This window comes from Canis lupus, chromosome 23 (genome assembly GCF_003254725.2).
Source record: "Canis lupus dingo isolate Sandy chromosome 23, ASM325472v2, whole genome shotgun sequence".
Lineage (NCBI taxonomy): Eukaryota > Metazoa > Chordata > Mammalia > Carnivora > Canidae > Canis > Canis lupus.
Window position 1 is genome coordinate 44310072 of NC_064265.1, and position 22683 is coordinate 44332754.

A 22683-nucleotide genomic window follows, 5' to 3' on the forward strand; every position below is an offset into this window, starting at 1 on the left:
GAGTGTGTGAGGACATGATAATAAAAATATTACAATATAATAATGACATTTATCAAGTACTTATTCATGTCAGGGGAGATCATCCAAAACTTAGAAGGCGGCAAAAGAGATTTCTGAATAGCCTATCAGTGAAGTACTAAGCATTATCTAATGGGTGCCTACCCCCCCCCCCCAGGGGTTATCTGATCTTGTAGAGATGCGTATTTTTTATTCCCTTTTTACTATTGATTAGGCTGCTATGATCTCCCGGAGCAGGTACTTATTTTGGAGGCTTGTTTTACAGAAGAGGAAACAGAGGTCTTAGAAAGGTTAACTTGCCAAGGTCTTGAGGAAGGAACCAAGACTCAGACCCAGATCAATCTGCTTATAACCTGCGCCCTTAACCACGACACAGTGGTTACTCTTTACTGTTTATTCATCTAGACTGGGGAACATTACCATTGGAATGACAAAGGAAGCCTCACTTTTCTGGCTGTAAAGTCTGGCAACTCCTCTCCAGAGGTTACCTCTGTTCCCAATTTTGTGTCTCCTTCCAAAAATTTTCCAGGCCTTTTGCCTGTTCACTTTAAATAACACCGATTTAGAGTGTCTACCCTCAAATATTCAACTTAATCTCAATAACTTTACCCCTTTTTTTCAATTAACATATAGTATATCATTAGTTTCAGAGGCTCAATAACTTTACTTTTAACCTGAAACATCTTTTTATCATGAAACCCATGATAAAGTTATTCCGTAGTGTTTTAAGACTGGTGATATCTCTGAGTAGTGAATTTGATAATTTTTTAAGACTTCTGAATGTGAAATTACTTAAAGCAAAGTGATATAAAGTATACCTTGCTTCATGTGGTTCATCCGTTCTGGAAAAGTTATGGAAAATCAGTGTGGGTTGTTTATTTTATTTATTCTAACATTTCAAAACTGAAAACCAATCAGAACACCCTACCTGTAAGCTTTCTGAATTGTAACCTGATGCCGTGTTTCCTTCAGATAGTTTTATAAAGAAATAAAACATTCTTGATTCAATTGAGTCACTGTGTTCCTCTCTTCTGTAATTCCCTCCTCCTTGAGAGTAACCATAATCATAAATTCAATGCAGACTATATCCATGCATTTTTTTAAACTTTTACTACCAAAAATCAGTTTTTCAAATAGTCTAGACTGTGCTGTCCAGTATAGTATAGCCACAGTTCACATGTGGCTACTGAGCAGTGAAATGTGGCTAACCTAAATTAAGGTGTATCATGAGTATAGAATATACACCAGATTTCAAAGAATTAATACAAAAATGTAAGACATCTCATTAGTAATCTTTATATTGATTATATATTGATATAATAATTTTTGAATATGTTGAGTTAAAGAAAATATATTAAAATTAATCTCACTGTTCCTGTTTTTTTGGGGGGGTTTTGTTTGATTTGTTTTAACTTTTTAAATGGTAGTTACTAGAAAGTGTTAAATTACATATATGGCTCTCCTTAAAACTCCATTGGGGAAAAAAAACACACACACTCCGTTGGACTGTTCTGGTCTGGAGGTCCTTACGATGGGGACTCCTCCTAAAGTGAATATTATCTCATTGATACCTTATGTTAACTTGGATTTTCGTTTACTCAGACTTGCCTAACACGAAGAATGTGTGCATTTGTACTCACTTTCTGTATCTTTAAATATCTGCCTGTGAAAATATTCCAGGAGTAATATCTAAAATCCTTTATTCAGCTTACACAGCAGGAATAGCATGAGTCAGATTTCTCCTCTTACTACTGGTCAGCAGATGTTGAAATCCTGGGTTGTTTTAGCTGAGAGGACCTTCTAGAACTGCCTTCTTTCGTCTATTTACTGGAAGCTGAGGCCAGAGAGGTGGGGCCTCAGTGACGCTGAGAGTGAGAACATGGGTCTCTTCAGCCTTCCAAACTGCTTTCCTGGAAATGTATCTTCTTTTTCATTACAGCAATTTTAGATACTCTTGTATTCTTAGTAGTGTAATGATTCCTTTTTTAAGTTTTAAGACTTTATTTATTTAAGAGAGAGAGAGAAGGAGCACAGGGAGGGGCAGAGGGAAAAGGAGAAGCAGACTCTCCACTGAGCAGGGAGCCCAACTCTGGGGACCACTGGATGGTGACCTGAGAGGAAGGCATACGATTAACTGACTGAGCTACCCAGGCACCCCTAGGGTAATGATTCCTGACTAATAACTGGGACTCAAAATCAGAATGTCAAGTAAACAAAAAGCCATTTATATACATATATATATATATATATATAGTTTTATTTCTGTGAGAGAACCAATGCCATGCACAGGGAAACTTGCAAATGACAGAGTTTCTTGTGCTAGTAGCAGTGTATTCTGGGTATGTGGGGGTGGGATGGGGGTGAGGGGAAGGGAGAAAGAGAGAGTGTAAAGGGTACAGGATACTGGGCTGGGAGGGAGGAGATCCCCGTTCTTAATCTAGCTCAGCCACTTTCTAGATGTGTGACTTGAGAAAGCTACAAGTTCAGAGCATGGGGTTTGGGAGCAAGTGACCATGGATTGATCCCAATTTTACCTCTGTACTATTTAATTTAGAGCAATTATCTTAATTACTAGTAGTCTGCTTTCTGTCTAGAAATTGTAAATAATAATACTCACCTCACTGGTTTGTTGAGAGGATAAAATGAGATAAGGCATCTAGGGTTCTCATTGAAGGGAGATATTTTTATTAGCTAAAAAGTGAGATAATTACATCAGATGATTTTTGAGAGCTTATTTATTAAAATTAATTATAAGAATATTTAAATACTGATATAGTGGAAATTCTGACTTTTGAAGACTTTTAACCCAGTTTTAAGATGTTATAGAATCCATTTTTACATTGAGACAACTCAATATTGCAAAGGACTTCATGTTAACAAGTGTTTCCAGACCATTCAGAGTCTCACTCTGAAAGGACAAGAGGTAACGTTAGAAGAAACTGCCCTGAGTGTAAGCTTTCAGTTGCTGGACTGGAACATTCTGGCCATCGTAGAGTTGTATCAGCTGTGTCTAACCGAACAGCAGTTTGATTGGAGCATGGAGGTAGCTCAGAGACAAGAGCCAGGCAGACAAACTGTCTCTAAGAATTAGAGCAGCATTTCTCAAGGTGTGTTCTTGCAAGAACTCATGGAAAAGTTATATATTCCAATGAGATTGGAAAACTCTGCAAGTCACCATATATACCCAAATATAAGCAAAACTGAATATAAAACTATTTATTTTCCCATAAAGAAGTTTCAAAAAAAAAAACCTCTTCGACTGACATTAATATACAAACTTTGAATGAAATACATATTTTAATCACATTCTATAAAATTTTGATACACTGATTTTGAAGTAAGACTTTTCCCTTACTCATTTATTTTTAAATATATTCGTGCTTTTTTGACATCAATGTCTCTGCTACAACTAAAGACACATTTTGAGCCATCAGAAGTTTTCTAGATGAAAATATTTAATCTCAATAAGCATTTTCTGAGGTCAGAAGCCCGGGCTCTGACATTTACCTCTGCATTCTTTGGAACGACAGCCAGCTTGAGGGGGATTTAAGAAAGATAATTCTTTTCCATAGTACATCTTCTCTTCTCTTCCATTGAGTCTGGATGCAACGTTTTTGTATGCATGTATGATGCTGTCAGTGGAAATTTCACTCAGTCACAAATATCAATTCACAAAAGACAAAGGCAATATTTGAACACATCTCTTGCAGTTATAATGATCCTCACAATTGTAAACACTAGGTATGCTCATTCAGAATGCCCTTTCAAGGATTTGTTAACTATAACATTCAGAGCTAGAAATTATGAGGTCAACCTTCCTAGAATAATTAATATATCTGTGTTCAGAAAACTTTGTTTCAACAAGTCTGTCGGCTAACATTAGTTGGGTTGTTTCTACAGGACTCAGTTGTTCAAAATAAAGTGTTTGAGGAAGTGCCCTATTGCCTGTTAGATAAAATAAGGAATCAACTCCAAGGCAATTCCCTTACTTTTCAAGGATGATATGAGAGCTAATAATTTTGTGCATATTCCAGAATACCCTTCTTGAAGGCTCACAGACTTTAGCATGTCACAAAGACTTTTTAGAAGTAAAACGGGAGCGAAACCTATTTAACTTGATATAACCCAGCAATCTCCAAAATTATTCAACTAGATACCCCTTTTTTAAAAGATATTATTTATTTATTCATGACAGACAGAGAGAAAGAGAGGCAGAGACACAGTCAGAGGGAGAATCAGGCTCCACGCAAGGAGACCCGATGTGGGACTCGACCCCAGGACCCCGGGATCATGCCCTGAACTGAAGGCAAACGCTCAACCGCTGAGCCACCCAGGCGTCCAGACTAGACGTTCTTTGGAAAAGATATTGCCTGTTCTAACATGATGAATTGACCAATGTTTTCATTTCTTTCTGACCTAGATTGAATTCACAAATGTTCCTAATGGTGAGAATGGAACTAGACACAAAAATTGAGGGGAAAAATTTAAATAATGAGTAATGTGAAACCATTGCCTTTGAAAACATCCAACAAGTAGTTACCCAGTGCCTCCGAAGAAGTTGGAAGAAGAAAAACTAGGCAGATGGTAATAGGGATAGAACAATGTCCTAACTATCTTCAAATAACTCATTGTCCATGACTGCAAGGAGCTTATGCCCTGGTTGGGGAAGATAGACATAAAAAGCAATACATGGCTGTGTTCCGAGCACTGCACTGAGACAGAAGTTTATACAGTCCAGAGTGTTGAGGGTAAGAGATGATGAAGGAGAGGACGGTCAGTGTGACATAGGAAGTCAAACAAGGCTCAAGACTGAGCTTGCAAAGTTGTGACAAGAATATATAAATACATAACAGTGGAAACAAATACAAGCTAAAATGGAACCCCACAGATTCCAATTATCCAGGCACTCTCGGATCCTCTCCACCCTCAAACCCACCCCCGCCTCACCCCCTGCCCAAATATATTCTGCGGTAAGATTGTTAGCAATACACAGAAGAGGAAGAGGGGAAGTAAGTGACATTTAACTTAGGTTACCTCATCTGATTTTCACAACAGACCTTTTAGGCAGGCTTTATCACGTCCATCGTATTGATTCTGAGCACCCGACCCTTATGCAGAGTCATCACACAGAGAAAAGCTGCAAAGCTGTGATTGGATCCTGGGCCTCCCGACTTTGAAACTCATATGCTTTGCACTACACCTTCATGTGACCAAAGTAATACTGGTGATCATTTCCCACCTCTGTTTCCAAAAGCCTTAACGTTGCCATGCTATCCTCTAACGCCTGTAGAGAATGGACATTGCATTTCTGGGCCTGATTGTTTTCATCCGTAGGAGGTGGTTAGCCTGGATGGGCTTTAGGATTTTTCCTGCCTTTCGCATTCTATAATTCTTTTACTTTTATAATCACAAAAAGAAAGATGCTAGTGCCATCTATGTCTTCTACTAGTTAATCCCTGTCATATGAAAACATTTAAAAGAACTTGAATTTAGGGGTTTGTTTAACCCCAAGAAGAGAAAACTTTCAGAGGGTAGAAAAGGTGGAGAGATGTAACATATAAAATATGTTTATGTGAATATAAAAGATCTTCAGCTATTTTAAAGGCTGCTGCCACGTGGAAGAGAAGTTGGGCTTCATCTTTCTGACCTTGAGACATGGAACTGGAGCCAGGAGAAGATTTCTGGGACCTCTGTTCTTTCTCATGAGCAGAGCCTGCTGGCCAAATAGAATCCCCACCCCCACCCCTGCCCCCGCCCATGGCTTAGTTTAAATGAGGTGACTAGACCAGAAAATTTTTAAGATCACTTCCAATTCTAAGATCCTTTGATGCAGTAATAGCTTGGCCTTTCATATTAGCTCTGAGAAGAGGGGAAATTAGGAAGAGATTCTATTCTTCACAAGGTGAAAAACCATGACTCAGAGGGATCAACCGACAACTCGCACTTCAGTCATCAGTGAATAGGTACGAAAAGCTATGGGGACGGGGGAGAAGAAGGGGTCACAAGATACCAAAGTTCATCCTGGGAGAGCCCACAGTCCCCACCTACTTGAGAAGATTGGCTCTTACCCCGTAACTTCCCTGGAGGCCCCACGCCCGACAACAGCTGGTCAGGGGTGCAGGGGGTAACTTCGAGAACACCTTAGGAACATGCCTGTCTCCTTCTCTTTCAGATGTTCACCTCCACAATATTTGCTGTGATTGGATTCTTGGGTGCTGGATACTCATTTGTCATCTCGGCCATCTCAATCAACAGGGGTCCTAAGTGTCTCATGGACAATAGCACGTGGGGCTACCCCTTCCATGACGGGTAAGGTACACCCTGCAATGCCCATGTGTCCCCACCAGGGCAGCCTGCCCAGGTCCTGTCACCTTGTCGTTTGACGAGTCTCAGGCACGTTGCTCCTCCGAGGGAGAAGAGCTGGACACGTGGGTGGTGTGAAGTTGCCCAAGAGCTCACCTCTAAGTGCTCTCTTGACAGACACCAGGGGAAATAACAAGACAAGGTGCCTCAGCTGGCCTGAGAGAAGGAGATTTGCAGTGTCATTACTGACACCCAAACATTTATGAGCCACAACATGAGGCAACTAATAATATTAGGAAACAGAAAGTGGTGGCTTCCATGGAAAATCTTTTAATAGAAAATGAGAATGACTACTCACTAACAGGGCTCAAAGGTTTTCACTAATTCCCCAAATGCTCTATGACTAAACAATCTTTTAAGGCACAAATTTATGGAAAATGACGTTGGAGATATTGTAGATTCTTCATGAGAGTTAATGTTGATAGAACTCATTGAAATAACATTTCATATTTTCATAGAACTTTGTAAGCTGATAAAGAACTTTTTTCCCTACAAATTTATAATTGAATCCCCACAGCAACCCCAAGAGGTAGTTACTCCCTGCCAAGGCAGGCTTACTAAGTTCGGCTGGCTCAAAGTCACACAGCTAGTTGAGGACAGAGGCGGGGCTCAAACTCGTGTCTTCTGACTTTGACTTCTAGTCTTTCTACATTACACCTCCCTCTGCCCATAGACTGCACTGTCCAGTGCGGTAGCCAGTGGCCATATGTACCTGTTCAAACTTAAATTCATTTAAATGAAATAAAGTTAAAAATTCTTCAATCACGTTAGCCAGATTTCGAGTACCAGTAGCTACGTGTGTCTAGTAGCAACTGCACTGACACTCACAGATATAGGACATTTCCGTCACAGTCTGTGAGGCAGTGCTGCGCCAGCCTGTGACTTCCAGGAGGCCTGGGCCCATTTCTGTTTTGTCCATCCCTGCCTGGCAGGGTGACAGACATGCCTAGGGGGGTCATGAAACGCAGTTGTAGGGCCTTCCTACATGTGAAGGAAGGGTCCATGCCTAAAGAAATCTGTAGAGTCTAAAGAAACTCAAGAGCAGACTTTAGATGGGGAGGTGGAGGGCGCTGGCTCTGCGATGATACAGGTCACAAGGGTTTCAGGTAAGATCTCATCCCTCACCTGGAGTTAAACAGGAGCACACGCCTCTCCTATCCTCATCACATGCAGGGAGTCCCAGAGGTATTGATTATATTGCGGAAAGCCCCCTTTTCTTGCAGAGGACTGTTGGAAATGTCCAACTGCCGTGGGGTTGGCCTACATGAGCATAGACATCAGACACCAGACCCGTTTCTGGAGGTTCTTCCCCAGTGGCTCACGCTCTCCCTCCCAGGGCCATGTTTATGAAACTCCAGATTGTCTCCCTTCAAGGCCTCTTCTCCTATTATTTCCGTCAACAGCATCAGTGCAGGATTAAACGTGCTTTTCTGCTTATTGGTCCTTGAATGATGACCTTAAAATTAATTAGAACAGGTCTATGTCCAAAACAAAGGAGGGAGAAAAGGAAACACAACCCTGGCCCTCCAGTACCACCCCAAGACAGCACAATGGCGTGAGGCCTAAAGCCCTCCCCTGGCACGGCCGCTCCCTGCTTGGGATGGAATGGGACGGATGCCCAAGGTCAGGAGAGTGACAGCTGCTCTGTGAGCCAGTACAGGAAATGCCAGTGTGGGGGAAGGACAGGAACCTACCCTCCAAAGTGCTCTGTCCTTCTGATGAAGCGAGTTTTCATGCACGTCACTCAGCGATGGATGCTTTCATGTATGTTATCCTGTCTTCTCCCAACAACGAACCCGTTCATCACCTGCTAGCAGATTAGAGAGGTCTACGAATAAAAACAGAAGACAGTCAACTTTGCAGGCAAGCAGGAACATTTCGGCACTCTCCCCCCTCCTCTGTTCGTGGCTGGGCTCTGATAATTACCCGAGAGGAGAGAGGTATTCAAACCACAATACCCGCGTAGTGGCTTCAAACTAAAATATGATTAAATCTCGCTGTGTCAGGGTCATTGCAAAACCATGGATGCTACACTTTCCAGGTGATTTGTAGGATATTTAAGAGAGACTTTGACTATTCCTGGTTGTAGTTTTTTTTTTTTTTTTTTCCTCGTGCTCTGACTTTGGAATTTAATCCCACAGAAGGTGCAAGCCCTCTGCCTGTACAAGGCATGACATGTGCCCCGACTGGCACAGGAAGGGCTCTCAGGAGGAGGGGCTCTAGGTGGAGCATCCTCTTTGCCACCTGGCAGGCTTTCCTCAGCATTCCATTGTCTCCTACATCCTGTGTCCTCTCTTGTGAGGCAAGAAATCACATTCCTTTATGACCTAGTCGCCCACACCAGCTCCAAGCCTTCCCTCGGACTGCAGGGGCTCATCTTGAATTTCTTACAATAATTGAACCTCTGTCATTTGGTGTTTTTTGGTTCACAAAGGGCTTTCGCCCACATGTTTCCTTTGATCCCTACAAAAAGCTTGTGAGATCACCTCTCCTTTAGAGGAAGATAGCTGAGGCCCAGAAGGGACAGGCCGCTTTCGCAGAGAAATGCTGTCTCTTGAGGACTGAAGCTCACAGCCAATCTTTTTTTTTTTTTTTTAATATTTTTAATTTATATATTCGTGAGAGACAGAGAGGGAGAGGCAGAGACACAGGCAGGGAGAGAAGCAGGCTCCGTGCAGGGAGCCCGATGTGGGACTCAGTCTAGGACCCTGGGATCATGACCTGAGCCGAAGGCAGACGCTCAACCACTGAGCCATCCAGGCGCCCCAAATCCAATCTTTTTGAGTCCAAGTCACCATCTCTTTTCTAGAACACAAGTGATATTGATTTGCATTATCCACTTTTTGTATAGGTTATAGATTCCATCTAGCATAGCTTAGGGGCCTCTGCCTCCATGGACTCTTCTTATCCAGGGGATTCCAGAACATGAGCATTGCAGCAGTTGTGGTGATAGCTGCAGACCTAACGCACGTGCACAGTTACCAGTGAGGAGCAGCGATGAATCACTGGCATGTATGAGCTCCAGTGAAAGGACTCAGGACAGTTTTCACTCTTTCCTTGTCACCAAACGGCAGCGGAAGCCACTGCTACTTCTTTCTTTCTTTCTTTCTTTCTTTCTTTCTTTCTTTCTTTCTTCTTTCTTTCTTCTTTCTTCTCTCTTTCTTTCCTTCCTTTCTCTTCTCTCTCTCTTCCTTTCTTCCTTTCCCCCTTTCCCCTCTTCTCCTCCTTCTCTTCCCCCTCCTCCTTCCCCTTCTTAATGTTTAGAGGCCAAGTGGTTTTGCATGCATTCTCTTACTTAATCTCGCTAATAAATCTGAGACAAATTCTTACCCCTGGAGTTGAAAAAATGAACTTCAAAAAGGTTAATTTGCCCAGGGCTCCATAGCTAGTAATTAGTAAAAGGGAAATTTTAAAAGCAAACAAACACTTGGCTGGTACCCCACTTTGTGCTGAAGCCTGGGCCAGACATGGAGCAGAGGATAGATATGCCCCTGCCCCAGTGAGCACAGGGCCGGTTAGGGTGACAACACGGGCCAGACCCTCACAAGGCAGAAAGGGATGAAATGGAGAAGGGAAACCTCTCTAAGGAGCTGACACGGCTGGTTTGGAGGCACAGGTGTGCCTTCCAGAGAGGGAGGAGAAGGCACATTTTAGGCAGAGAGGAGAGCAGGTCCTAAGACAACCATGGGAAGGGCCAGCATGCTCAGAGAATGTTCCATCACCATGAGCCAGAAGCGCAAGTTAAATGTGGCCAAGAGGAAGAGAAGGGGACACCACGCGGGGGTGTGATTGACAGGCAGGTCAGAACTTTGGGATTTCAGGGACCAGTAGAGGACCTCGAGCAGGACATGTCACCAGCACTTAGGATCTCTAGGATGATCGTGATGGCAGTGATGTGGAGGATGAACAAGTGCTCAGGAACCAAGAGAGAAAAGTAGGAGGTTGGAGTAGTGATCCAGATGGGATTATGAACAGCTGCGAGGCAGTGGAACTGGGACTCGAAAATAAAGGACACAGATTTCAGAGCCCCTCTGAGATGAAATCATCAGGATTAGGTGTGAGGAGACAGGGCAAAGGTCATTAAGGTGGACTCTGAGATGTCCACCTGGGGACACAAAATTCAGGACTCCTCAATGCCATAGAATGTAGCCTGTCATCTGTCCCTTGGAAATGTTGGCTGGCAATCATAGTAAAAGAGCAAAGACAGTTAACTTTTTCTGCCATGAGAGTCATACTAACGAAGCATTCTAGAAGGAAAAAGAAAACTAGGATATTTCGGGATACACCCTCTTGGCTTCCTTTGATGTGGGACCTCCTCCCATCCAAGGTCTTCCTTTCTGAAACAATTGGCTACCTCTACCTTGACCCTGAGCTGCTGAAAGGGAAGCAGCTTGCACAGGGCACGGGGCGCTACAGGAGGGAGAGCCAGAGGCCGGCCAAGGACGGTTAGCAGTGGAGGGCGGGGGGGACCAGGGACAGGGTCAAGCACAGTCCTTCCGAGTCGGGCCGCAGCCCTGCGAGCTCCCTCACACCGAAACACAGAAGTCAGGTATGACCAGTGTTCCTTCTGGACTTCAGTGTAGACCATCTGCACTTGGGCCTCAAGGATTACCATCAGCTGCTCTTGAACACATTCCCTAGAGCTGAAAGCCACAGTGACAGAGTGACACGGGATTGCACCCTCGCTTTCCAGCTTTCCCGAAGCAGGAAACACTCAGGGAGGTTAAGAAGCTTTGCTCTTGGCCTGATGGGCCTTAGGGACCAGTCGGAGTCCGGTCACACCTCTGCTACGTCCCAGTGGTGTGATCTTCGACGATGCATTAACCTCTGGGCTCTTCCTCTGTCCAGTGGGGGTGACAGCAAGCTCTGCCTCATAGCTCCAGGGAAGAATGAAAGACCCGAGGTACAGAAAGCACTTGGCACAACTACTGCCACATGCTGTTTGCTAACCATTCCGCCATAGGATTCATTTTTATAACTCATTACTGTGAATGGAATTCATCATTATGCATTAGAACGTTCGGAAATGTTCCGCTTTTATTATGATTTTGTGCTTTAATTGCTCTTTTTCAACCAGCCCGGTGAAGGTTCAAAGAGAACATTCTCTTTACCGTGCTATGGGTGAACCTTAACTGGCATGCAATTGTAACTATATTGTGTAAATCACATCTCATCAATAAACCATATTTCAAATCTACCAAAGGGATATCATCGCTCAAACAGACGAGATTTGTGTAATGATTAAGAATATTGGCTGTGGAGTCAGGCAGACCCAAGATTAAATCCGGGCACTTCCATTTACTAGCCTCAAGCTCTTAATCTGTGTGTGTGTCCGTTTTTTCCGTGAATGTTCCGTGAGGCTACTCCATGCCAAGCATCGTTCCAATAAGATAGCCTCTCCTTGCGGGATTGGGAAAGAGGATGTGCAGCAGGTAGGCCAGGGCCCAGTGCACAGCCGGGACCGGGACACCACAGCTGCTGGTAGTGACTGACACGCCCAATGCTAGAACTGGGGACAGACTTGGGAGGCTGGGCTGGTCTGGTGTGTGCAGTCGTGAAAAGAAGACAGGCAAATGGACAGACAATGACAGCTCAGGGTCCTAGGGGCTCTGCTCCAGAGGAAACAGAGGGTGCTGAGAGCCACAGGAGGACCACCAAAGCCAGCTGAGGGCAGGGAGGGGACAGCAGGGAGTCCGTTCTGGAGGACACGGCCCCTGAGTGAGCCAGGCAGAGCATTGAGGCCCCCCCTTTCCTTGCCTCGGCTGCCTTGGTTGCTTGCAAGGGAGTTTCAGGAGATCCATGGCTTTCCATCCAGGTGTGGATAGGATGGCAGCAGGTCAGGTGGAAATGTCTTTCCCAATATCGAGATGCTTGCAAACTCCAGTTGGGTGGCTTTAAACTTGCCTCCACTCTCCTTGCTTCACAGAAGGTGGAAGCAGGATTAGCTCTTGGGGCGGTGAAACATTAGGGTCCCCCCTCCCCTGGGGTTGGAGAGTCGCACACAGCAATCATTGCCAGCATCCCAGAGTCTCGGGCCTGAGTCTGGGAGGAGAGTAGAAGGGTCTGGAATGGGTATTCGTGGTGGTTCGTGAGCGGTGAAGCAGCAGCAGGAGTGGGACTGAGAGGATGTCTCCAAGGTACCCAAACTCCAAGGCACCCTGGCTTCCAAGAGCCCCGAGAGCGCTTTTCCAACCTCGCCACCAGGGGCCGCTGTCGTCCCATCTCTGCAGAGACTGTCGCCGATCGAAAGGACCCGGGCTGGCCAATGACTTCATCTCAGAATCTTTTCTTTTATAAAACGTGCCTGGAAAATATTGTGCCTTTGTGACGTTCTATGATCAAGTTTAAAAGTTGCAAAGACAGCAAGGACCGCGTAGAAAAATGCAGACCAGAGAGATGAGTTTTCAAAAATAATCGAGTAATTAAAAAAAAAAAGGGAAGTTGCATCCAATACAGAAGGTGTGTTACCTTCACGAGGCTTCACAATTGTGAGGTTGTTCTCAGCCCATTTTATAAATGATGAGCTGATGCTAAGACTTGTAGGAGGAATGCACAGCTAGTGAGAGGAACGCTTGCACTCAAAGCCAGGCCCAACTGAATCCGCAATACCAGGCTCTTTCCTTTAGACCACACTGCTCAGGTCAAGCACAATAATAAAAGTGCTAGTGTTTATTGAGCACTTACTACATGCTACACACTGCTCCAAGCACTGAACCAGTATTAATTCATGTAACTGTCACAGCAACCCTACGATTTGATGTCATTCCCACTTTACAGATAAGCACGCAAGTCACACGGCTGATGAGCAGCTATTGAAACTGTGCGATTACGGAAAAGTGAATCAATGCTACAAACAATGCAATGTTTTCTTTTTAAATCAAGAGCAACATGCTCCTTCTTTCCTTTGTTCCTTCTGTTCCACTAAACTCCAGGGTATCTTCCATCATTCCAAAGACTTTTGAAAATCTTAATACAGAGCGTATTTAAAAACGAGTACTGATGCACTGGAGAATTTGTCAGAAACGGGAGTCATCAAAAAGATCTGGAAACAATAAGGTAGATGTTATTTTAGTAGCCAGGTGGAGTTTCCCACTGAGCCCCCGAAAACGATAGAGGGTACATAAAGGAAGAGGGAGACACCGATTTGTAGCTCTAAGAATGTGAGAAGAAATTATAATAATCCACATTGACCTACTTTACCCTTGTTTGTGTCTTAATATACTTCACAGTTCTCCTTCAAGACGCAACGCCTTTTATATTGTAGTGAACCCCTAATGTATATATCTTATGAATATAGTGCGGTTTCTCCTCTTTCAAAGTTTTACAAACTGTGTATTTAGGCAGCAGATTATTTTTTCCTTTTTAAAGGAAGGGATAAAGGATTTTGAAGGAAGCCATTAAATCCTTCTGTCTGTTAACAGATTCACAATTTGGCTAGAATTAGGCCTTAAACAACTAAGCTCTTCTCTTTAGCCATGGGACATGATTATACTTTACATGGCTTCAGATGGCCACTAGACTTGAAAGTTTGTTAAAAGTCCAAGTGGTCCCTCCCAGTGGGGACGATAATGGCCAGGAACACTGGTGAGAGTCTATTCCTGGGGTGCCTTCCTTTTCCTGGCCCCATGATAGATACTGGATTTACCTATCCTTTTGGCCAGCTCACAAAAATCACTCGTCAAAAGTAAAAAATAAAAAATCACTCTGTCACTTAGTAGCTATGTGGCCTAGGGGCAAGTTGCTTAACCTCTCTGTGCCCCTATGTCCTTATTTGTGATATGGAAGAAACGAACCATAAGGTCACTCTGAGAAAGAAAAAAAAGAAAGTGGGTACGTGTACAGTGTCGAGAACAGGGTCTGGCTGGTACATAGTATAGACTTAATAAAAAAGTTAGGTGTTGTTTTTAAAATTGTTATTATGGGATATTTTTCCTGTGGAGCTTATATTTGGGAGGGACAGTATGGCAAAAGAAAAATGATGGTGGTGTCTCTCTAGCCTGGGGTACTGCACACAGTTTACCAATGTCTCCTTCTTCCTCCATTCCCCCCCCCCCCCCCAGGGATTACCTCAATGATGAGGCCTTATGGAGCAAGTGCCTCAAGCCTGAGGATGTGGTGCCCTGGAATCTGACCCTCTTCTCCATCCTGCTGGTCGTAGGAGCGATCCAGATGCTTCTCTGTGTCATCCAGGTGGTCAATGGCCTCCTGGGGACCCTGTGTGGAGACTGTCAATGCTGCGGCTGCTGTGGGGTAAGTTGAGGTCCTGGTGCCTTCTTCTCACCGTGCAGGAGGCTAGGGCAGGCCACCAGCGCCGCTGCAGAGGGTGGACAGGGTGGCAGCTGCAGAAACCCAGCCGGAGAGGCCAGGGAGCCCTCTCCATGGGCTCAGGGGAACCGTGACATCGTGTGGCCAAGAACCTGGTTCTGCTGTCCGTGCACGTTGACGTACATGAGGTGCACAGGGTGAGGTGAGGTTGACAGACTTTTCAGTCTGACACCCATAGGACCACAGTCCTGGAAGCAGAGGGCTCCAAATACTTGTAGGAGTTTACAATAATGTTTGTTACTCTTTATATGAAGATCCCCAGGAATTGGGCATTTGTCATATGCACGGATTGACCACAATAACACGTCATGGTCCCGCCCCAAATGTTCTCATTATTCCCTAATAGATCTAGACAGTGGGTTAAAGTTGCCAAGAATTGGGTGCCTGGGTGGCTCAGTAAGTTAAGCACCTGCCTCAGGCAGTTAAGCACCTGCCTCAGGCAGTTAAGCACCTGCTCAGTAAGTTAAGCACCTGCCTCAGGGTCCTGGGACCAAGCCCTGTGGGCTCCCTGCTCAGTGGGGAGTCTGCTTCTCCCTCTCCTTCTGCCTCTGCCCTCCCCCCACTCCTGTGCTCTCTCTCTCTCTCTCTCTCTCTCTCTGCTCTCTTTTTCTCTCAAATAAACAAATAAATTCATAAGTAAATAAATAAATAGTTGCCAAGAAATATGTGGAACATATGTCAGAGCATGGCCTTCTCCCTGGAAAAGAATGGAACATACCAATGCAAAGCCTATATTTTGACGAGATCTCTGATACAGAAGAGAGAAATGGTTCTTAAATGGGGGGAGGAGGAGGGCATAAAAGGAAATTACTGAGGATTTAGTCTCCAAACATGATTGTAAATTATCAGTAGTACAAAAAACCAAAAATATACCTATGGACACTAAGACAGGATGATTATTTCAACTAGTGACCAGACCAGATTGGGCAATTGTTCAAACACACATGGAAATAGTTAAAAACACAAACTGTTGTATGAGGAAAAAATTAAACAGAACTTGAGAATTCCATAAGGAAGAACTATGCAAATAAATATGAATTGTGGTCTATCTACTTAATATGACATCATGCCCCAATTTTAAATGATTCTAATCCTTTTCTCTGATTTTTTTAAAGCATTTTGTTTATTTATTCATAGAAACACAGAGAAAGAGGCAGAGACAGAAGCAGGCCCCACGCAGGGAGCCCAATGCAGGACTCGATCCCAGGACTCCAAGATCATGCCCTGGGCCAAAGGCAGGCGCTCAACCGCTGAGCCACCCAGGGATCCCTTTTTCTCTGAATTTCTAACAAGCATTATATGTAGACAGGTCAAAAACTATGTGAGAAATATACCGGAGAGTTCAATGGGAAGCCTGTGTCCTGCCCAGGACAGCTATCCACCCAGCTGCCCCGGTCTCTACCTAGTTTCTTCTATATCCATTCAGGGTTACTTTGTTATTATTTTTATTCTTCTTACCTTAAAATTATTTTTAAAACTGAGAACACCTGGGTGTAACCTGGTCAGTTAATCATCTGCCTTTGGCTAAAATCATGATCCAGGGTCCTGGGGTTGAGCCTGCTTCTCCCTCTCCCTCTGCTGCTCTCCCTGCTTGTGCTCTCTGTCTCTCTGTCTCTCTCTCTCAAACAAGTAAATAAAATCTTTAAAAAAATGTTTAAAACTGTAATAATACTGAAAATGCTTATGAGATAGTGTTACTTAAAAAGAGCAAGGTAAGTCATAGGGGTGCCTGCGTGGCTCATTTGGAAGAACATGTGATGCTTGATCTCTGGGTTGTAGGTTCAAGACCCACTTCGGGTATAGAAATTACTTAAAAATAAAATCTTATAAAAAGATAAAAATCAAAAAGGCAAGATACAAAAGAAGTAGACAGAATAAATAAGAATGTATATAAGAAAAAACAAATACTATGAATTAAAAAAAAAGACCTAAAGGAAATCCAACTCAAATGCTAAATGATCAGTAAGGAGACTTTGACTTTTTTCTTTCCTTCTAGCTTATATTATTCAAAAAAGTTTAAAAATCATGAATTTTAAAATATACAAAATATAAACAAAAAGGTCCCCCAAATCAATTTTAAAATGCATCTATTACAAATAAGTTTTATTGACTATTGGATTTTTTGTTCTATAAATTTTCCCCCCAAAGATGTATTTATTTATTTTAGAAAGAGAGTGAGGGGGGTAGGGGTGCAGAGGGAGAGAGAACCTCAAGCAGACTCCCACCTGAGCACGGAAGCCTGGCTTGGGGCTCCATCTCATGACCCTGAGATCATGCCCTGAGCTAAAAACCAAGAGTCGGACACTTAACCAAGCCACCTTATGCTATAAGTTTTCAGTTCTATCGTGTTGTGTTTTAATGTTTTGGTCCTTAAACACAAATGAGAAGAAGAGAAAACCACGGGTCAGCAATCCATCAAAATTATTTTTATGATAGCAGTTAAGAATATTGAGCATCTAAATCTTGTAATTCGTCCAAAATGAATTCATGCTTGCTAAATCAGCTTATTTCAAACACTTCCATTATTTCTTTTTCTGCTTATGCAGAAGAGAATGATATATTTGATTAGGAAGCAAATTTTCATTGCAGGATATAGTAGAAATATAGCTGCCCTTTGACTAGAAGGATTATCTATAAATTTTAAAACATACCCATAGATGCCAGTACGTAGACTCTTTACAGTGAGTGTCATCTATACAGATACTGTATTTCAGCAATTTTAATAAATAAAGCATTTGATAGTCAAAAGTTAGGACTCCACAGTCTTCAATACACACATGCAAACTAGAGAATCAGAGGGTGAATATACTTCCTGAGTCCGTCCTTCCTTCCTTCCTTCCTTTTCTTCTTCCTCCCTCCTTCCCTTTCTTTCTTCCTTCTCCAACTTTTTATTTAGGAAACTTCAAATCTACATAAAATTAAAGGAACGGTACAAGGAACACCTATATATTTTCACCTAGATCCACAAACTGTTCATATTTGCTCGCTCCCTCTTTCTGAATCACTGGAAGGTAATGTGCAGACACAATCAGGAAGCTTCACTACCAGATACTTCAGTGCACACGAAAGCTGCATTTTTTTAACAATCGGTCTGCTGAGAATTCCTTTCTTGCTGGCAGCTTGCCCCTCATACAGCTGGTCAGCATCCCCCCGCCCCAGTGGGGGTGGGGGGACCCGGTGGGGGGACTCGGGCTCGCAGCCCAGTTCCACAGCCTCCTAGCTGAGTGGCCCCAGCAAGCTTCCTCACTTCTCCAGTCGTAGTTACCACGTCTGCCTCTTGCAGACCTTTTACAGAGTGTGCAGATCCATTGCATTCAAGCAGAAAGTATTTATTGAGAGATTCCTGAGCCTGGCACAGTCCTTACATGAGGTAATAGATGGAAACGTGCCTTAAATACAAACTATGAGACCTGGGTTGAATGCCAGCTGCGCAGTCTTGGCAAAGTCAGTTGCACGCAACTGTTTCTTTGTCTGCAAAATGTGGTTATTAAACCTATTTCCTAAGGTTGCTGAGGGTCTAACATGGGGTGATAAATATGTATGCATATCAACAATTAGAAGGCTCAGCACATTGTACTGATTGTTATTTGCTAAGATATAAACATTGGTGCAGCTTTAAGGAAAGGAGCACAGTGTCCGGGTTCAGCCTCCCTGGGCTCAGATCCTGACTCCTCTACTTATCAGTCAGTGACTTTGCATACACCACTTGAGCTCTCTGTGCTTCTTATCAAATAGTTGTTTGTTTTTTTTTATAATAAATGATATGGGGCACCTGGGTGGCTCAGTGGCTTCAGCATCTGCCTTCAGCTGAGGTCATGATCTCAGGGTTCCTGGGATGGAGTCGTACATCGGGCTCCTTGCTCAGTGGGGAACCTGCTTCTCCCTCTCCCCTGCTTGTGGTTGCTCTCTCTTCCTCTCTCTCAAATAAATACACAAAAATCTTTAAACAAATAATAATAAATTATGCAAAATAAAATGAAGCCTCAACTCCTGTAAGCTAAACACAGGTAAATGACAGATGAAAGCTCTGAAATAGTCAAAAAGGTATTGAAAATGTTCAACCGGTAACCAATATGAGGCAGGAGTAATCAAGAAGGGGGGTGATGGGGATGGGGAAGGGGAGAGAAGAAAGCAAAAAAAAAAAAAAAAACAAACCAAAAAACCAAAAACACAAAAAAAGAATAATTTCATAATTAATTTTTCTGTCTTCTAGGGAGATGGACCAGTTTAAATCTCGTTGAGGAGCTGCTCTAACTGGACGGTGTATGGGACACTACATTAGACTTCTTCCTGGGGTTGGCAATTCCTACCTGCTTCCTAACTAACAAAGCTTAGGGACAGCAGAGTTATTCCTTCTACTTTCCAAGCAGCTTAGCTCAACTCAGATTTTTATGCTTTTTTCAAATGAAAAATAGTTTGGTCATGGAAGTTAGGTTTCTTTATCTTTCAGATTCCCTTCCTTCCAGAATTGAAGAATAGGTTCAGAGCAAATTGTTCGTAATTTGTTTTCAGTGAAAAGTGTGTAAGGTCACACCTACTGCCACACCACTTCTTTGTATATAGAGATGTTCATATCTTTGGAAGTTTTACATAATTCAACGGAGGAAAGCGTATTAAAAATGAGAAACTACGACCTGTTTTGGTTTTCAAGGTTTATGAGAAACATAGAATGACTGATGTATTATAAATAATTTTACTTGGTGTCTTTGGGCTGATATATTTGAGGTACCTGTGACTAGTCTTTTGAGCCTGCTTATATTTGTAAGGTTTTCTTGTGTATATTAAATTAAAATCATAATTTAGAGGTGATATAATAAAGATTGTGTGTGTTTGGGAGGGAAAGGAAAAGACTGAACAAATGCCGCATTTTTTTCATCTTTTCTACAAACGGCTTGATGAAACAAAAAACAACGTTTTAGAAAAGTTGCCTTGGGTAATAATTTTTGTCAGCACAGGACCAGGGTTAAGGTAATATTATTATTATATTATTAATTCTCTGTGTTATATGAAGACATTAACTTTGGTTTTATGAGTCAGGCACTAATTAGGAGTCAAATCCATTCTGTTGACGTGAGTTCAAACCCCAGCTCCACCACATACCAGTGTGGAGATCCTGTACCAGTTACTTTTTCGAAGTCTCTGTTTCCCCATCTGCAAAAGCACTGCTGAACGGCAACCCATCATCCAAGAAATTTTGAAGTTCCCCATAGTGAAACAAGGAAGCGTGTAGGATTGTCCGCATGACTAAGGTGCACAAAAGGGTCTCAGAAGAGGTACACGCCAGAGAGCCTCACTTCTGTGCCTGCTAAGCGGATGGGCTGCACCATGTAGGTTATGCACACTGAGAAAATGTTTCTCACAGTCATCAGTAAAGTAATTAATGATCACCTACTGAGTACGGGCCATGGGGCCTGGGCACTGAAGGCTGGAGGTTACACGCTGTCATGTTTGCCCACTACAGCCCACTACACTAAGTCAGATCAGAGACCACATCTGGCACTTAATGGGCAGAAGGAAGAAAGGCAAGCAGATAGGCACTTAAGATCCCGCCACCCAACCCCATCCCCCCCTCACACACACACACACACACACACACACACAGTTTCAAGTCAGTGCTGAATGCTGATTCTCAAACATGGTCATCAGAATCACCTTAAAATTGTCCTAAAATTATGATTCCTGAGCCCCAACCTAGACCTACTGCATCTGAAAATCCAGGCATAAGGCATAAAAGCCTGTCTTGTTACCTCGTTTTAAAAGCCTTCCAGAAGATGCTAAAAACCAGCCAGTTTGAGCAACCATTGACCTAGACTACGGACTGACAGACTAACAGGCACCAAGGATAAAAAGTGAGTCAGACCCCATTATAGCCCATAGGGATCTCACACTCTACTGATTAATATTAATCAATATGATGTATTACAAACTAAATCCTAGAAGGTGACACAGGCACTGATGTGCCAGAGGCTCAGAGACATCAGGCCACTAGAACTGATTCACCTACGTTCTCTGATAAGCAAATAAGGATGTAGATAAGAAGCATCAATTCCTTACTCAGGGGTTTTCATTGATTCAGAACTTTAAAAATGGAGAAATTATACTCATCATCAAACCTAGTCTCATTATTATATAGATGAGGAATTAAAACAATTCTTTGACAAGTTTTCACACAAAAGGCCATTTTTCAAATCCAATTACCTGTAAAATTAAAGGCAATACCTTACCATGGATTAGAAGACTTAAAAAGAAGAGACAGGAAACAAAAGGTAAAGATGTATGGGCCCCTCCCTTGGTTGATGCTCCTGTACACACACACACACACACACACGTTTGGTCATAAGACTGTCTAGAAACTTCTCTGCTGGGAGTTGCCGACTTTGTGTTGAGCTCACAAATACATGACTTATTTCTTTGGACTTTAGACTACAAATTCAAAGACAGTATCTGATTCAAGTCTGCACCTCCAGTGCTTCATAGGGGATCTAGCACACAGTAGGCGATCAATAAATGTGTTGTGTCAGTAGAGGGGAGATATATATAAAATCTCACAAGGATTTGCCCTCTGTAATTGTGGGAGCTAGCTAGCCGTCTCTGAAAGTGCATGGTCTTTGTGTCTGAGGCTGTAGCCTGAGGTCCACAGGACAGGCCGGCAGGAAGAGATGAATGCAGAGCGTGAGAGAGCAAGAACACGTTGAAACCCACACGAGCTGAAGCCCAGGAGGATGGACCGAATCCGTGTCAGTTCCTGCTGCCTCTGTCTTTGGTGGCACGGGTGTCCTGCAGAAGCTGGGGCCTTTCGTCACGGAGCTAAACACACTCTACCTACCCCAACGGTCAGGGAGGAGGTTCTGCCGAAGGTTGTTGGGCAATTGTAGGGCCCAGATGCTGCCTTGTGTCAATGAGATGAGTGTGTATGAGCTACAAAACGTCGCTGCCTCCCTTCTGTCCCCCAAAGCTTGCGAGAGTTGTTCTTGCGGGCTGCCCTAACAGGAAACACAGAAAAACAGACTTTGGCAAATGTAGTTTGGCTTAGCCAAGTTGACACATTACACAGCCACCAACTCCAGCTTGGAGAAAGGAATGGTTTTTGCGATTTCTTGTGTGCGTACATGTACTGCTTTAGTGTCGATCAGGGTTTCTCAGCTTCTTCTACACAATTGACATTTGGTACCAGATAATCCTTTATCTAGGTGGGGAGAGCGGCCCTGGGCCCTAAAGGAGGTTGAGCAGCTTCCCTGACCTCTACTTAGGAGATGCAACCTTTTCTTCTCAGTTTTGACAACCAAAAATATCTCCAGATAGGGCCAGATATCCCCTTGGGGGACAAACTCACCCATAGTTGAGAATCACTGGCCTGATCATGTCCTGCTTGCGGAGAAGAACCATTAGTTCTTTTTCCTGGAAGCCAACATGGTGTTTTGCATGTAGAAAGTACTTAGTAATTGTTGGGTGAATGCACACATATGTGCATAAACAAATATTTGTCTATCACCAAAATGACATACATATATTTAAAAGAAGGTGCTCTGCTCCTTAAATGTTTGAGTTCTGACCTCAGAGCACTGCCTTGCTTGGTCTAAATACTCTCTCAGATGATCTTCACTGCTACGGTTTTAATGACTATGTTCATGACTCCTGTATCTTTATCTCCAGCCCAGACCACTGCCCTGCCTGCTAAATATCTGTTTTGGGTGTGGGTTTTTTGGTTTTTTTTTTTTTTTTTAAGATTGTATTTATTTATTTGAGAGAGAGAGAAAGAGCACACAAGCAGGAGGAGGAGCAGAGGGGAAAGGAGAGGGAGAAGCAGACTCTGCACTGACTGCGGAGCCCTGTGCAGGGCTCGATTTCAAGACCCTGAGATCATGACCTGAGCCCAAACCAAAAGTCCAGAGACTTAACCGACTGAGCCACCCAGGCACCCCTAAATATCTGTTTTGGAATGTTTCACTGGCATCTCAAAGCAACAATTCTGGGCTG

The 22683-nt window shown here is 43.3% G+C and overlaps 1 protein-coding gene and 1 long non-coding RNA gene across 2 annotated transcripts in view; one reads left to right on the forward strand and one right to left on the reverse strand.

Annotated features, from left to right (window-relative positions):
• LOC112661107 (uncharacterized) overlaps positions 1-9090 on the reverse strand; it is a 23798-nt gene extending 14708 nt beyond the window's left edge. Inside the window, exons 1-2 of the long non-coding RNA XR_004808627.2 lie at positions 8308-9090; positions 8076-8209 (exon numbers count right to left, since the gene is read on the reverse strand). This is a non-coding gene — a long non-coding RNA (uncharacterized LOC112661107). The remainder of the gene's footprint in view (positions 1-8075; positions 8210-8307) is intronic.
• The window catches only part of TM4SF4 (transmembrane 4 L six family member 4), a 25107-nt gene extending 5565 nt beyond the window's left edge, over positions 1-19542 (forward strand). Inside the window, exons 3-5 of the mRNA XM_035705104.2 lie at positions 6191-6327; positions 14442-14631; positions 18920-19542. Coding sequence (XP_035560997.1) covers positions 6191-6327; positions 14442-14631; positions 18920-18937 — 345 coding nt within the window. The 3' untranslated portion in view covers positions 18938-19542. The remainder of the gene's footprint in view (positions 1-6190; positions 6328-14441; positions 14632-18919) is intronic.
• Positions 19543-22683: the final 3141 nt, after the last annotated feature.